The sequence below is a fragment of the Acanthaster planci genome, linkage group LG14 (assembly GCF_054643075.1).
Source record: "Acanthaster planci isolate LZ-2023a linkage group LG14, COTS_SCS, whole genome shotgun sequence".
Taxonomy (NCBI): domain Eukaryota; kingdom Metazoa; phylum Echinodermata; class Asteroidea; order Valvatida; family Acanthasteridae; genus Acanthaster; species Acanthaster planci.
In genome coordinates, this window is record NC_141790.1 from 9,328,177 (window position 1) to 9,342,718 (window position 14,542).

The following is a 14,542-nucleotide window of genomic DNA, read 5'->3' on the forward strand; positions in this document are numbered from 1 at the left end:
ACTTGTACAGTGTATGTACATGTATTTAAATGTCGTGGCTTGGTACTGTGTAAAACCTTGTTTTCAAATTTGTCCAAGTTTCCAAATTTTTTCCCCGAGGGACCTTTGTGACTCCAGCAAATCCTCCACTATGCCAGAAAACCAGTGCCAGAATTCCTCGTGGTTATCGTGAGGCATGAGGCTGGGAATAAATATGAGCTCAGGAGAATGGATGCGACTCAGGCCTGAGCCACAGGGGAGGGCATTATCAGCATTGAATCTCCTGAGCCGGTCTTAAAGTAAAGTTTTAAGGCCAGCCAAGCACATGTTTATTCCCATTCATTTTAATCAGAAGGTCAAAAAAAGTCAACAATATGATGGATTTTCCAATGATTTTGTTCTGGAATTTTACTTTCATTTTCCCAAACACCTCCCCGTCCGTTTTATGAATATATTCCTTTTACAAGTTGTCCAATAGGATCTCCTTGTATGGACTTGGCGGGCACGTGGGGAGCCACATGCACAAAGATTCTTGACCAATCAGAGTCAATTAAGCTGTCTCGTATCCAGATTTACGCAGCGGGCACTGTCACTTCTCAGCGGCATTATCAATGAATACATTTTCAAGTTGTACATTGCCGAATAGGGATACTGTCTTAAAGTATTTATGAATGTTGGTTAAATCGCACAGGAAGGACACAGGAAGTTTGAACTGACCAGGCTATAACATCTGGCCAATTACCGCTTTCTTGCATGCCCAGTATGTCCCTTGCCAGAGCGCAGCGAGCGCTTGCCACACACCATCTGTTTCACAGCCATGAAACCCCTTTGTACCCATGATCGCTGCCGTAATTTTTCGCTGGTTATCAGCATCCTTAAAAACCTGCGCTTTTTTGGTGCTTGGTATGATCTAACAGCATTGAATGTAATGCTTGCACAGTTGCTTGTATAACGCTGTGTGGCCTAAATGTACATATGTGCAGTCACTGCCCTCAGTAATAAACGCTTTCTTCTGGAGTTACATCAATTTGGAAACAACGAGCCCCGATGTTTACAAGATTCTGTGTTTTGTTACAACCATTTCTATTACGGCATTTGTACAAAAATATGTTCCACGAGATCTCATGATCACTCTTTGAGATGAAATAGCACATTCCCTTCCTCATGTACTTAGCTTTCCAGTAGTGGTTAACATTGAGTTGGCCAGTCTCAGCCAAATACATACCAAGTCTTTGAAAACAGGTGTACCAACAGGAGGAGAAAAGAGTTACAAACTTTGCATGGATAACGGAACAGTGTTTCAAAATTTAAAAAGTTTATTCACGATGGCAAAAGTAGGTCTAGTATTAGGGATTTTTCTCTATTTCCTGTGACCAGGAAATAAATTTGTATTTGATTGCGAGCAAAACACTACAAGTATTATGAGGATATTACTGGTCTCGCATGTCCGGCTAAGATGCAGGCAGCAATCGGACATTTTGGGAATAGTTTTTATTACTTGTCTGACTCGGCGGTGATGATCATTGAGCACTTTGAAGTGTCAGAGTTGCAAGTCCTTCTGTGTCCTTCCTTTATGGGGGCTGTTTGTTTCGCACTGATCCGAATCATGATCAGTGATCCAACGTCGGTTCACTGACGCCAGAATCTGTCTAATGCATGGAGGGAACCAGTGTTGGGATCACTGATCGAGATCCGGATCAGTGTGAAACAAACAGGACCACAGTTAAATCATCCAATGGGACCTGGACTGGAAACCAGAACAATTTTCTTTGTGGCCTTAGTATATCATGCAAGCTACATTTTCAACGAATACTTCACCTAAATTACAGTTTAAGAGAACCCTGCAGTACAGAAAACCTGACATAGTACCGTCCGTGTACAAAACAACGTGAATGAGGGTGTACATGTACATGTGTTTACTTATATGCATTGACCGTGTTATGTTCACGTATTGACCCACTGCGGTATTTTCAGTCAGATCAGCTACATTTTTCCTGTATTACGTCATGGGAGCGGTGCAGTCCACATGTACGTGTACATTATGCATATGCATGAAGTTCAGACCTGCAGGAGACAGTGTGTAGGTAAAGTGTATGTATATATCGTGCAAAGTACAGTGTGCCAGTATACCAGTACATACACAAAAAAATATGTTTCGACAATACATGTATTGGGGGGGAGAACTTGGAACATGAGAGTACTGTACAATAGTACAGTACATGTACATGTATGTACATGTACATGTACACGCACCGGTGCTACACTATCAAACAAGAAGTTCAAAGCACCCTGTTTTGTCGTGTACAATATGGTACATGTATGTACATGTACATGGGTCATCTGGTTGCAACAGGAAAGCTGCCATTTTGAAGTTACCATTCATGGACCTGTATGTACGGTACGTGTCCGTTTATGTGTCCGTTTCCTGATTCCTTCTACAGCCAACATTTTATGGGATTCTAGGTCACATTCCTCTGGTACTTTCAGGTGGCAACGAGTCCTATGCACATTACCGGTCCAGAGGTTGAGCCTTCCCCGATTCAGCAAGATCCTACAAAATATCCTGTAGATTTTGGAAGATGTGCAATATTCAGAGTAAACGGAATACAGCTACGGCAAGGCAGGAAACCGGATGGATCCAACAGAATCCAACAAAAGCAATGTATGAAACCTGATGGATCCAACAGATTCCAACAACAGCAATGTTTGAAACCTGCTGGATCCAACAGAATCCAGTAACAGCCATGCACGACACCTCCTCAATCCAACAGAATCTGATAATGTTGCAAAGCATAGTCTGTCGGACCCAACAATGGTAAAGTGTGACGTTGGACGAACCCAATGAAATCGAACAGCAGTGTAAAGCCTGCTGAATCAAACAAAACCCAAGAATGAAATCTGCTGAATCCGGCAGAACCCAATGGCAGCAAAGAGTGAAGCCTGCTAATCCAATAATGTGAAGCCGTACCGTACCAAACCAAACCAAATAAACCAAACCAAACCAAACAACCAACACCATCTACAAAAAGAGCAAAACCCTCCCGAATCCCATGGAATTCACAGCCAACAAACTTGAACAGCAAACAAACTAGATATATTGTAGGTTTACGATGGCACCATGGATGTATCTCTTTTTTGAGCATGCAGGGTTCTGAAAAGAACCGGTGGTCCTCAACATTTTGGACAGAACTCCTGATGACGGACAGAGCATACTGTCCAAAACTTTGAGTACCGCCAGTTCTTTTCAGAGCCCTGCACACTCAAAAAGTGATATATCCATGGTGCTAACGGCAAACCTACCGGTATCTTGTTTTTTAGGGCTGAGTCAATTCGAATCATTCACTATTCAAAAATTCGACATTTAATTCAATCAAATATCCCAATATTCAGTCATACCGACCGGCAGACTGTTGATGAACAAATCATATATACAAAACCAGTTGCAGTAACACACACAATTGTACATTACAATCATTATAATACAGGTAGCTTCTTAAGTCCGGAAGTATCTCCAGCCACTATTTAGCAAAATTTAAGAGACGAACAATACTTCTTACCCCGCTGAAAATATCTTTTCCTTTTTAAATTGTTATTGAGTAATTTTCTTTTTGAATCATTGTAAGATTTTTGTCGCTTTTCATTTGAATCTGCTTGAAACAAGCCTCCATAGTGCAACTTTTCTCATTTAAAACAAAAGAAATTCTCCTTTCCTTTTCATGAATTCTGTATTCGAATATTAAAATTCGATTGATTATTCGGATATTGAGCACAGCCCTATCTAATTCACTTGCTACCTCCACCATGAAAAGCTGCAAATCTCATTTAAACAGCAAAGCCAGAAGCCTGCTGAATCTAACACGATTCATCGACACCACGATACAAAAATTGCAGGGTTTACAACTCGCATCCTGGATCTGGGAACAAAAGCTTTTACACTCTTGCTGTTCTTACAGAAATTTAATCACAATCTGCGTGTGAAAAATGAAGCGAGAGAAACGACAAGCCTTAGTCTTCATTGGTATCAAGCCGAGGCAATCTGTGACTTCGTGTGCCATGCCAACTTCTGCCATCCAGTTTGAAGTCCTTTCAAGATTGCTACATTGTCACATATTTGGTTCTTTCCACTTCAAGAACATTCAGGCACCCGCAACACGCACACGACGGATGCACAGTGGGCAAAGGGTTTTCAGCCTGCATGACAAATCATGCAGACCGCATAAATGTACCGTGGGAGCATGGAAAATGTGAATCATTTAGCAGACACAACATGTACATGCCCATGAACATGAACTTGTAATCGATACGCCTAGTTGATATGTACCATTAACTTTCTGCATGCTCTCTTGTATTGCAGGGTCGAACCTCTTTAACCTTTGAACCTGTCCAACTGCCACTGAACCTATTCCAAAGATTGTTAGTGCTAGTCTTGTGGTTTCCATGATCAAATAGTCCAACAAAGACTGAAAAAGACAGGCAATTCAGGGGCAACTGATTACACATCAGACTGGAACAACAAAGGCGCCAAACAGCCAACTTTACTCCAAAATCTCTCACGAGGCACACGTTATGTACGTGTACATGATGAGAAATGTGAGGACTTCAGTATGTCACCTGCTTCAGTTTGAGGTCTCAATTCATTTTTATAACAGGAACTTTTCTTTCAAACTCTGCACCTCAGAGTAAAGCCAAGTAACTTCGGCTTAAAGTCTCAACATAGTAAAAGTACATGCTTGAAAATAACTCCAATAACAATGCTCTAAAGAAGTTTATTTTTACAATGGAACAGGAGCTGTCCAAAATTCACAGTATACAAATGTGACACAGTTTGAGGTTGGACAGTCGATGTCAGTTCCCTGAGGTATTGGGAGTTGACAAACTAGTTCCCGAGGCAAAGCAAACGTCGACTGTCCAACCGAAACAACCCATGTTATATTTGTTTTACTATGTATCTCACACATATATTATTTAATAACCTCTGAAAATAAAAACGGTGTGCCACCATCTTTTCGTGAGCTGCACACCGTTGCAAAGCTTGGCGCCACCATGAGTGCACAGTACAGTGGCGACAGTTCCTGGATTTTCTGCTATCGCGAAGCGTTTTTAACCGTCGCCCGGGTAAGCCGGGTGACAGTTAAAAATGCATGCACATTTACTCCTTGCGTGAACAATTGCGTGTGCAATGAGAGTTCGGCGATCCATCATGAATATGTACGAGGTATCCGCCCCGGGGCACCCCCAATCGATGAAAGAAAGACATGTGGTTAGAAACGGGTACTTGCACGCGTTCAGCGTGTACGAAAAGACCATAGATGCCAGAATAAGTTAGTTATGCGTACTCAGCGTGCTCTGCGTCAAACACGCATGTACTTGCGCGCTTCGTGGCGCGCCTATGCAGTGAGTACCAAAAAAATATGCCCTCTTTTGTTCTGCTTGGAGCAAACAGTAATGATGTACAAAGCTTGTGGGGTGTAAACTTTTATCTTGAAATAGATGGGTTGAACTTGTATAATACGGTAAATGCACAATGCACATGTATGTGTACATGTAGGCCACTTTGATCCCAGTAGTTCACTGCACACTCTGAACACCCATGTTCCGGATCAAATATTCCATAACTATTCCATAATAACTGACACTCAGTGAGCTTTTACAAAAATAGCAACAATGCATTAGCCAGAGAAGTGTCTGGCTGTGTCTTCCATGTCTTTTGGACCCTGTAGGCCATTTTGGACACCTCATTATTTTACGCACGTTGAGTCTGTGACAGCGTTGAACATCGGCAAACTTGGACAACCCCTTTTTTTTGGGGGGGGGATGTTCAAGGTGAATTGGCACACAATGAAAAACAAATGGTTAACCCCAACCCCCTAGGTTGTTATGTAAAATCATATTGAAATCAGAGGATTCGGGACTGCTAGGGTCTTCAGATCTAACCATGCCAGGCCTCAATATCAATTTTTTTTTTTAACTACGTGTCCATCGGGCAAGTAGCACTGATAAGTTACTTGCCCAAGGTTAGATTTTACTTGCCCAAACCCCGGTTTGGTTGCTCATTGCTTCCCAGGACAGTGAGTTCCTTCTTGGCCACAATATGACATGAATATTCATCACCCCCAACTATTGCGAGTATGCACAGAGTGTGCAGGACACTCATGCATCATTCATACAAGTTTGGGCAACGGCTATTTCTTAACCACTCGACAATTTTGCCCGGTGTTATTTATGCACAAAGTACATACACAAGTACCAGGCAAAATTCACCAACGTTGAAGTCCCAGCCATAGGTAAAATGGTCTACAGCATGTACAAGTACAAAACGATGAAAAGAATCATTGTAAAACACCACAAAGCTGTATACTTTTTACCACTTTTTATAAGCTTTTGTGAAGAAGAAAGAAAAGCAAATCAAAGGTAAATTTAAAGGACAGTTATTCTTGGCCACGAAAAACAGCCACTTTTATTTCAAGAAAAAAGTACCTGTCCATCGAGCAATTTGTCCTTCATTTTTACTTTTCCCGGGCAATCAGACGACTGTTTAATGTCAAGGCCTGAACCATACTCGTATTTAGTCTGGGGATCGACTCAGACCTCCAATAGACTGCCCAACGAGGGCAGCATAACAGCATGGATGAACACCACCAGCTGATGCGTGCACTGGCGAATCACACTGAGGTGCTACCTGCACTGCATATGTGCTAAACGGTAGTCGGTGATGCCGTTGCTAATGCAGATTCGGTGATTCATTATGCAAGACGCCTCTGCAAGGCGCCCTATCAATATTCTGACTGGCTGGTGACCTGACTGAGAATATGGTATACGTCGAACAAGTCACCAATAGGCGATAAAGTAGAGTCGACCAACTGTATCTACGTACCAATCAGGCACAAGGAAAGTACAATCTTCATGTAAGCACTCCGTTACTTGTGCCTTTCACACCTGTGCTGTTTTCTTGGCTCCACTTACAAGTACATGTTACGCCCCAACTATAGCATCAGTCCCAACTATAAATGGGCCCGTCCCAACTAGAGTGCTACAGTTGGGCCGGCCCAACTACCGCAGAGAGGTCCTGTGTGCATGATGTGCCCAGCATGAGGCAAAGTCATATTGTTTACAAATGTCATGTCATTGGTCATAGGGCTAGATGAACAGATAAAGTGCCACATTTTAGATGAACTGTGTCAAGTGTGAGACACATTGACTTGGATAATGTTGAGACATTTTCCACAGACATTGGTCAACAATAGTTGGGCCTGCCCAACTGCAGCACTATAGTTGGGACTGTCCCAACTATAGTTGGGACTTATGCTATAGTTGGGGCGTAACATACATACACATTTTGAAATGAAGTTACATTGCAACTGTGCACAAAACGAATGTAAACACGGAGCGACAAGTAATGACTGCTACTTTGGCGAGTCCTGACTTACCTTTCATCGTTTTCCGACTGGTTGTCAGCGAGCATTTCAACATTCAAGGAATCCAATGACAGCAGGTCCCCTGCACTAGATTCCTTCTTGCTCAAGCTCTCTTTACTCGAGTCACTTTTACTGCTCGGCCTGTGAGCAGCCAACACAGAGGAGGAGTCCTTATCGTTGACAGTAGCAGACGCTTCCTTCGTTGCGTTGTCTATGGACGGTGGGGGTAGTTGCTGGGGTGCCGGGTTTGCGTCCCCTAGGGGGTTCTCTGTGGGCGGGTTCTCCCCGGGCACGTAATGCACCGAGCTGGCAGCGCTGGAGCTGCCCGACACATTGTCGCGGATCTGTTCCGTCTTGGCCGCCGCACTCTCAGGGCACGACTGCGGCTCGGTGGGGAAGTCCTTACAGGTCCAGCGGCCCCGCTTGATGGGCTCGATGCGAGCGACCTTAACCAACTTGAATCGGGAGGGGCCGTTGCCGTTGGTGTCCACATTGGGGTTCATTGCAGCATTTGGATGTATAACAGTTCCAGGCCCGGGTGGGTTTGGCGAATCGTCGGACTCCGACTGCTCCATGTCCGTCTGTAAACTGAGTTTTGAGAGATCCGTTGTGGACAGGTCATCCGCCCGGCTTTCGTCAAGCTCATCCATGCTATCGTTCTCATCGTTGACGTTTTCTGTCACGCTCGTGATCTGGAAGAAACTCTTCTTTTTGGAATTGTTCATCTTGTCCTGGTCTAAATATTGCAATTCTGGGTCCTCGTCCGGGTCAAATTTATTCACTGCTGCTGTGCCTGCAGAGTTGACCACTTGGCCCACTTCCTTCCTCATGCCTACACTTGGGTTCGAGGGATGTTTGTCTGTTTTTTCCATGGTCTCAAAGTGGTAGGCCTAGCTGTTGTGTAAAAACATACACAGTACACCAAGCACAATCGAAGTAGACGGGCCAGGCTGAAGTAGGCACTGTAGACTGTACAATACGGTTGGTATGATGTACGCGTTACCACACGCACAGTAGGCCTACTGTACATGTACATCCACTACGTGAGCGCACGAGAAGCCGACACACCACTTCCCAGTCCCAACAAAACCGTGTAGCCTAGGCCCTAGGCCTACTCAATCCCGGCCTGCCGGCAGTAATTTCCCAGGCGAAGTATTCACCCTGTACTCACCCAACGGCCGACCTGATAAGCAGAGGGGAAGCCATCACTCACCCTCTTAATTTCACCGCTATTCTCGTCCGAAAACACACTTGAAGAGGCTCAAAAACTGGGCACAAACACTCACACTTCACCCGCTTATGTTCATTACATTCTTCTTCCAACTCACCGACATTGAAAACACCCTGACTGTATATATCTGTGTATGGCGAATCATGTGTCTCACTGGTACTCTGTAGTCTTTTTACCTAAAAGGAATTGAGAGGAAACCAGCGGGCCACAGCGATTCAGTGTGTCACGGAACTTTGCATTGTGGGAACTGCCGAAAATTAAACTTGCTACCAAGGTAACACAGATTTTGCTGACTTGTATTACCGCGGTATAAAATTTTGTAAAAATTCTGATCAATGTGTGAAGGATATTAAAATCTTACAATATGTGAGTTTAACACTTCATGAACAAAAATATTGAATAAAGAATACGATGTGAATTAAATGCGTGCGGGGGATCAGATACTTATGGACTGGTATGCTAGTTTAACCAAACCGTTCTGGCAGGTTATTCGAGTCGGATCGGAGAAACTCGACGTGCGACCGCAGTGGGGGCGGGGTAAGAGACAGAGGATGGGGGAAAGGGCGTCAATCTGTTTTGAAACGTGGGGGGGGGGACATAGCCCCGACCAGAGCAAATACGGGCGCCAAGCGCGAAGCTGTGAGTGGCGTGGGGTCTGGGCTCAAGGGCCCCCCGGAGAATTGTGAAGTAAAATAATAATAACACAACATTTGTAAGGCGCACTTTATCTGAAACCATTCAAAGTCGCCGGTCAGGATTTTAAAAGAAAACAAACAACCTCAGTTGGTGGAGAAAGCCTGTGTGAAGAGATGCGTCTTGAGTTTCTGTGTGAAAGATATTATGTTGTCCGTTCCTCTGATTTCAAGTGGTTGACGGTTCCAGAGCCGAGTAGCAACATGAGAAAAAGGTGTACGTGTCACAATAACTGACAAGGCTAGATGGAGGAGGGGACTGAAAGGAGACTGCAAGATGATCCCAAGCCTGGTCTGAGAGTACGAAGCTGTAGTAAGTTTTGTATGTAAGATAGGGCAGAACAACGTTTAAATATAATGAGGACTTGTGTTGTATTCTGTATTTGACCGGTAACCAGTAAAGTTGATGAAGAATACGAGTGAGTGATATGAGCTGAATCAGATTTCTTTTAACCAGTCAGTAAACGTGCAGCAGTGTGCCAATTAAGGGTGTTTTGAGGGAGACCACAGAGAAAACTATTACAGAAATCAAGTCTGGAAGTGGTGGGCTAATGAATAACCTGTTCTCGTGCCTGGGTAGTATAACTTATTCACCGAATTGTGGCAATTCGCCATAGGTACATCTATGATGTTTGGCAAATGTTGGAAATCATATGCATTTCCATATTCATGTAGGCCTACTGGTGAAACACAAAGCCCAAGTTGTGTGTGTGTTGGCTTGATGCGATCAGCGTATCACCAACCTGTATTTTGAACGTGAATTTTATGTCTGAGGTGCGGAGAACATCTATGCTCTGTGGTGTGCTCTGAGACAATTTCTGGTCACTTTAGCCAGGTTTTCTAACAACTGCTTTTGCAAGGTATACATTTTCCGTAAGGTTTTGGAAAAAGAAGTGTGTGCACGCGTGGCATACATAGTATGGACCCCTGCACAAAAGAAGTCCACATAATGTAGCGTATGACGGCGTTGTGTGGACTCGCACACGTCCACACAATGTTTTCCCCTCTCAGAAAAACAGTTTCAGAGGCATTTTTGGGGTCAAGGTTATCCGTGGCAAAATGAAGAGGAACAGTCCAGGAAATCATCATCAAAAACCCAGCTCGAAGGAATTATCCTAGTTGGAGGAAAAGGAGCATTTTCCTCAAGTTTCCTTAGCCACAGGAGAACTAAGGACTGTCCACACTTTGAATGTAAAACAGGTATGTGTGGGTGTGGGTGTGAGTTTGTTTCTGCATTCAATTGGGGAACCTGAACAATAGCGGACAATAAGGTCCCCGATTGACAGAGGGTCCCCGATTGACAACTGTGTACAAAACATATGGGTGGTCTTCTAAAAAAGTTAAAGTACAAACAAAAGAGGAACAATAGGGGGTCCCCAGTTGCAGGCAAATACACACTCGTGTGTGTGTGTGGGGGGGACAATTTATGTAGTATCCCCCACTTGGAAAAGTGGGGGGGGGATGTCCCCAGTCTCCCACCTATTGACACCCATAGACGGGGGACCCACACTTGGATGTTTGTCCACATCAGGCTTGTCATGTCAGAAACTCCCAACATCACCCCTGTTACGTCATTTCAAAGCTGAAAAGGGAAAAGGCAGCTTGCCAGAAGAAATGATTTCACAGGGAGGGGAGAGTTAGAGACCATGGGAGGCCGACTCATTTTCTATAGTAATGTGTACCGATGTGTTGCTTTTTTCAGTATTACTGAATCTCATTTTGCATTTTCGCCTTCCACTCTGCCGAGCAGTCGTTTTGATTACATCCAGGCAGATAAGCATTTTCAAGGCTGAAAATTACGCTTGCTAATCCGATTCCTTCCGAAAAGTACTTCTCGGGACTCAACACACCCTTCAGTAATTTTCCAACCACTCCCCTTTCCCGTACGTGCGGAACCCCTGGCATCAAGAGTTGTCTCTTCTGCCGTCAAGTGTGTCTAGTCGAAAAGTTCAAGGGTATCTCCAGATCGTTAGCGCGGCAAATCGAATTAACGAGTATGCGCCTGCCGAATCCTACGGGGGATCAAGGGAAGGAGAATTATGGCAATAACAGCGGAAACTCGCTCATTAAGAGTGTATCACGACAATTTGTGCATTGGGTGTCATTCCGAGTGACTTTTCGGGGAGGAGGCATGGCAAAGCACTGGCTCGACCCATGGGGGGGGGTCCACATCCGTAGACACAATTGGGGGCATACGACTGAGTGGTACACCGGAAGGTTATATGGAGGTGTTAACCTGCCAATGCGTACATGTCCCCAGTATAGTCACCACATATTAAGCATGTCCTATTGTCCCTACCCTCCTAGTCTAGTTCCTATCAACAAAACCATGCATGGGGTACGGGGTACAAGGGTTAAAGGAGGTACAGTCGACAGCCCGAAAACACCGAGTCAGCCAGGAGTGGTTCAACCTATATGGTTCTGTTCTACGAACATTTTTCAATTGGCTGGTGGATTTTAAAGCACTGTTCGGTGGTGGGAGTGAGATGCCAACAAAACGGAGTTTTGGGCGCGGGGATATTCTTGATTGAAAATTTGGGAAGATCGTTCTGTGGGGTTTATTGTTTCTCTCACGTTTGCTGAATAATACAGGGGCATGTTTCCTTGACTCTTAAAAAATCCCCAAAGAATTTCACTCTGAATTCTCCGAGTGGGGGTCGCAGTCATGTTCTCGTTTCTCTCCAACGGTGACTTTTCTTGACTAATGGAAGTCTCCAAGTAAGACATGCATACCTTTTTTCAGTGTCTGGGGACTATCAAAGCCGGCAACATAACTAAACTAAACTTACCGGATGCAAGGAATTTCAAATTTATTGATCAACTTTGGGATCTAGCACTTTTCGAAGTGTGCATAATTTTCAGACAAACCTGCACATCAATGCATTACTCGGGGCGAACTTAATTAATTAAAGGAAAATTGTAATCAATTGCCAATTTTATGAGGCTCATAACCACGGAAAGTTTGATCAACAATATTCCCGTCACAAAAAAGATTTTGCTGCCCAATTCATTATGCGATTCCCAGTGTTTATCATAAACTGTACACGTTGTTGTGTTGAACAACAATTGTTGCTGATGTGTGTCGGTTTCGTTTCCTTACAAAGCAGTCGGGCGAGTCAAGACAATAAAATTTCTTCACCCTACGAATCGGTGGCTTTCCAGCTTTTATGAGAAGCCTTCTTGACTATTTCTTTGGGGTTAGGGATCGCTTCAAAAACCGCCAGATCTTTTTCGACGTGACATGTATTGGAGAGCAATGACTACAGGGCCTACTTAATACGCACTTGTGTTGGCAACACGGAAAAATGCACTTTGAAGTACTAGGGTTACATCTGAACATGGCAATAACTTATGTTAATGTCCCCATTTCAAACACCTGAGCAAATAAGCATATTTTGGGTTAGGTAGATATACTTTACACATATCGGCACTCCTCTGCCGTATAAAATCTCTGTACAGGCCGAAGATCAAATCCGATATGCACACCAACAGAAACGACAACGTACGGGTAAGTGCACAACTTGAAAGCGATCTGTAAATGGCGCAGGCTTCGAGGAGTGCCTAACGTCGGGGGCTCCTTTCAAAAAAGACAGCATTGTCACCATGAATGAAGAAGGAAAACATAGTCGCGGGCCCAACGGGAAAAAAAACACGCATGATTACGTTACTGCCGTTCGAGCTCCACGCAGAAAAACATGTTGGCCTAAATTTACGACATCCGGAAGGCGGGTGTTGGGCGGAGCCTAAGGTCGAGGGTACCCTGCAGATTTGTGTTGGTTGCTTTCTCCGGGTATGGACACCTCGGAAAAGTCTTGATGGGCGCACACCCTGTTTTACCTTTTACTGTTTTTATGTGTGCCTCCTTTTTCAATCCGTATTGATCTCTTTTCATATATTTTATTTTTTTAATATTATATTTATGACATAACTTTTTTGTATGAATATTTCGTGTTGTGTATTTTGAATCTGCCTGAATAAATTAATAAAATTAAAATAATTATAATACCTTGGTATAGGTTTTTTCAGTTAATTTAGCACTTCTTTCATTTAAAATTGATTCAATGAAAGTTTAATTTCGTCAAAGAGGGGTCGCTCGTCCTAAATGTTGATTCCAATTTCAAAATCCACCAGATTTCACTTTCAGAGCATTGTAAATCACAAAAACCACAATCATTCGTCCAATTTGTCGTCATGTTCGTCTCACTCCGGGAATGACGTTGAATCGGAAAAAACAAATTCGTTTTTGTCATCCATTTTACCGATTTAATCATGATACATTTTCGTCATGGAATGTGTCGTTGAAATAATTTGAACTAGCGTTATTTGGACGTCATTTTGTTGCGATTCAACAAAGACTAAGAAATAATAGGCCGAAGAAATCAGGCGTAATAATTACATAACTCTTTGTTATTTAACTTTCTCTTGTTAATTAGATTAAGAGCCAACGCTAAACATTAATTCGGACATGGATTAGCAGCTCCGTGGACTTTCTATTATGAAAAAATGAGAAGTACACATTGCAATTGTAACCCTCTGTACCAAAATATTGGCTGATAGAGATGCATGTTGATTATAATATTATGCCTTTTTAAATATGGAAGAATGCATGTAAGTGCCAGATTATAGATGCACCCACAACCACCCGCAAACTTCCCGTACCCGGTGTTGACCTTTCTGAGGCTCACAACTAGGTGAGCTGGGCCGACCGTTGATGACATGTGCAACTCACCTTCGGAGGAGCAAAGTCCGGTAACCGGGATAGCTACAGGTGGCGTCGTCCCACGAGTCGTCTGCGGTCGACCAGGCGTCGCTGCCAGGGTCTGTACCGCTGTCCTCGCTCGCCGCATCCGCACCGACCATCCACGCCATTGGATACCCACCCGCGTCCGAGTTGCTTTGCATTCCTCTCAAAAGTCTCCGCACAGATTTCCTTTATTACATTTTTTTGGGAGAAAAATTGATTACCTGAGTTTTGTATCGTGGCGAACTGCTTGCGGGCACAGTGCAAGGTTCAACAAACGGATCAACGATTGTATTCGTAAGCAAACAATGCCAAATATTAATCAGGCAATGACGCCAGTGTTCCATTGAGCAATGCCGCGCTAGTTCATAATTTTAGAACAAATACAGGATCGAAAAACATCAGTGATAAACTGCTTTTGATTACACGTGCTGACTTTATCAAAGGCTCTGACTTCCCAATAGAAAAGTGGCCATATCCCTGC

The 14,542-nt window shown here is 43.7% G+C and overlaps 1 protein-coding gene across 1 annotated transcript in view; it reads right to left on the reverse strand.

Moving 5' to 3' along the window:
• Positions 1-8,757, reverse strand: part of LOC110980751 (uncharacterized) — a 29,755-nt gene extending 20,998 nt beyond the window's left edge. The window contains exon 1 of the mRNA XM_022237699.2: positions 7,407-8,757. Coding sequence (XP_022093391.2) covers positions 7,407-8,266 — 860 coding nt within the window. The 5' untranslated portion in view covers positions 8,267-8,757. The remainder of the gene's footprint in view (positions 1-7,406) is intronic.
• Positions 8,758-14,542: the final 5,785 nt, after the last annotated feature.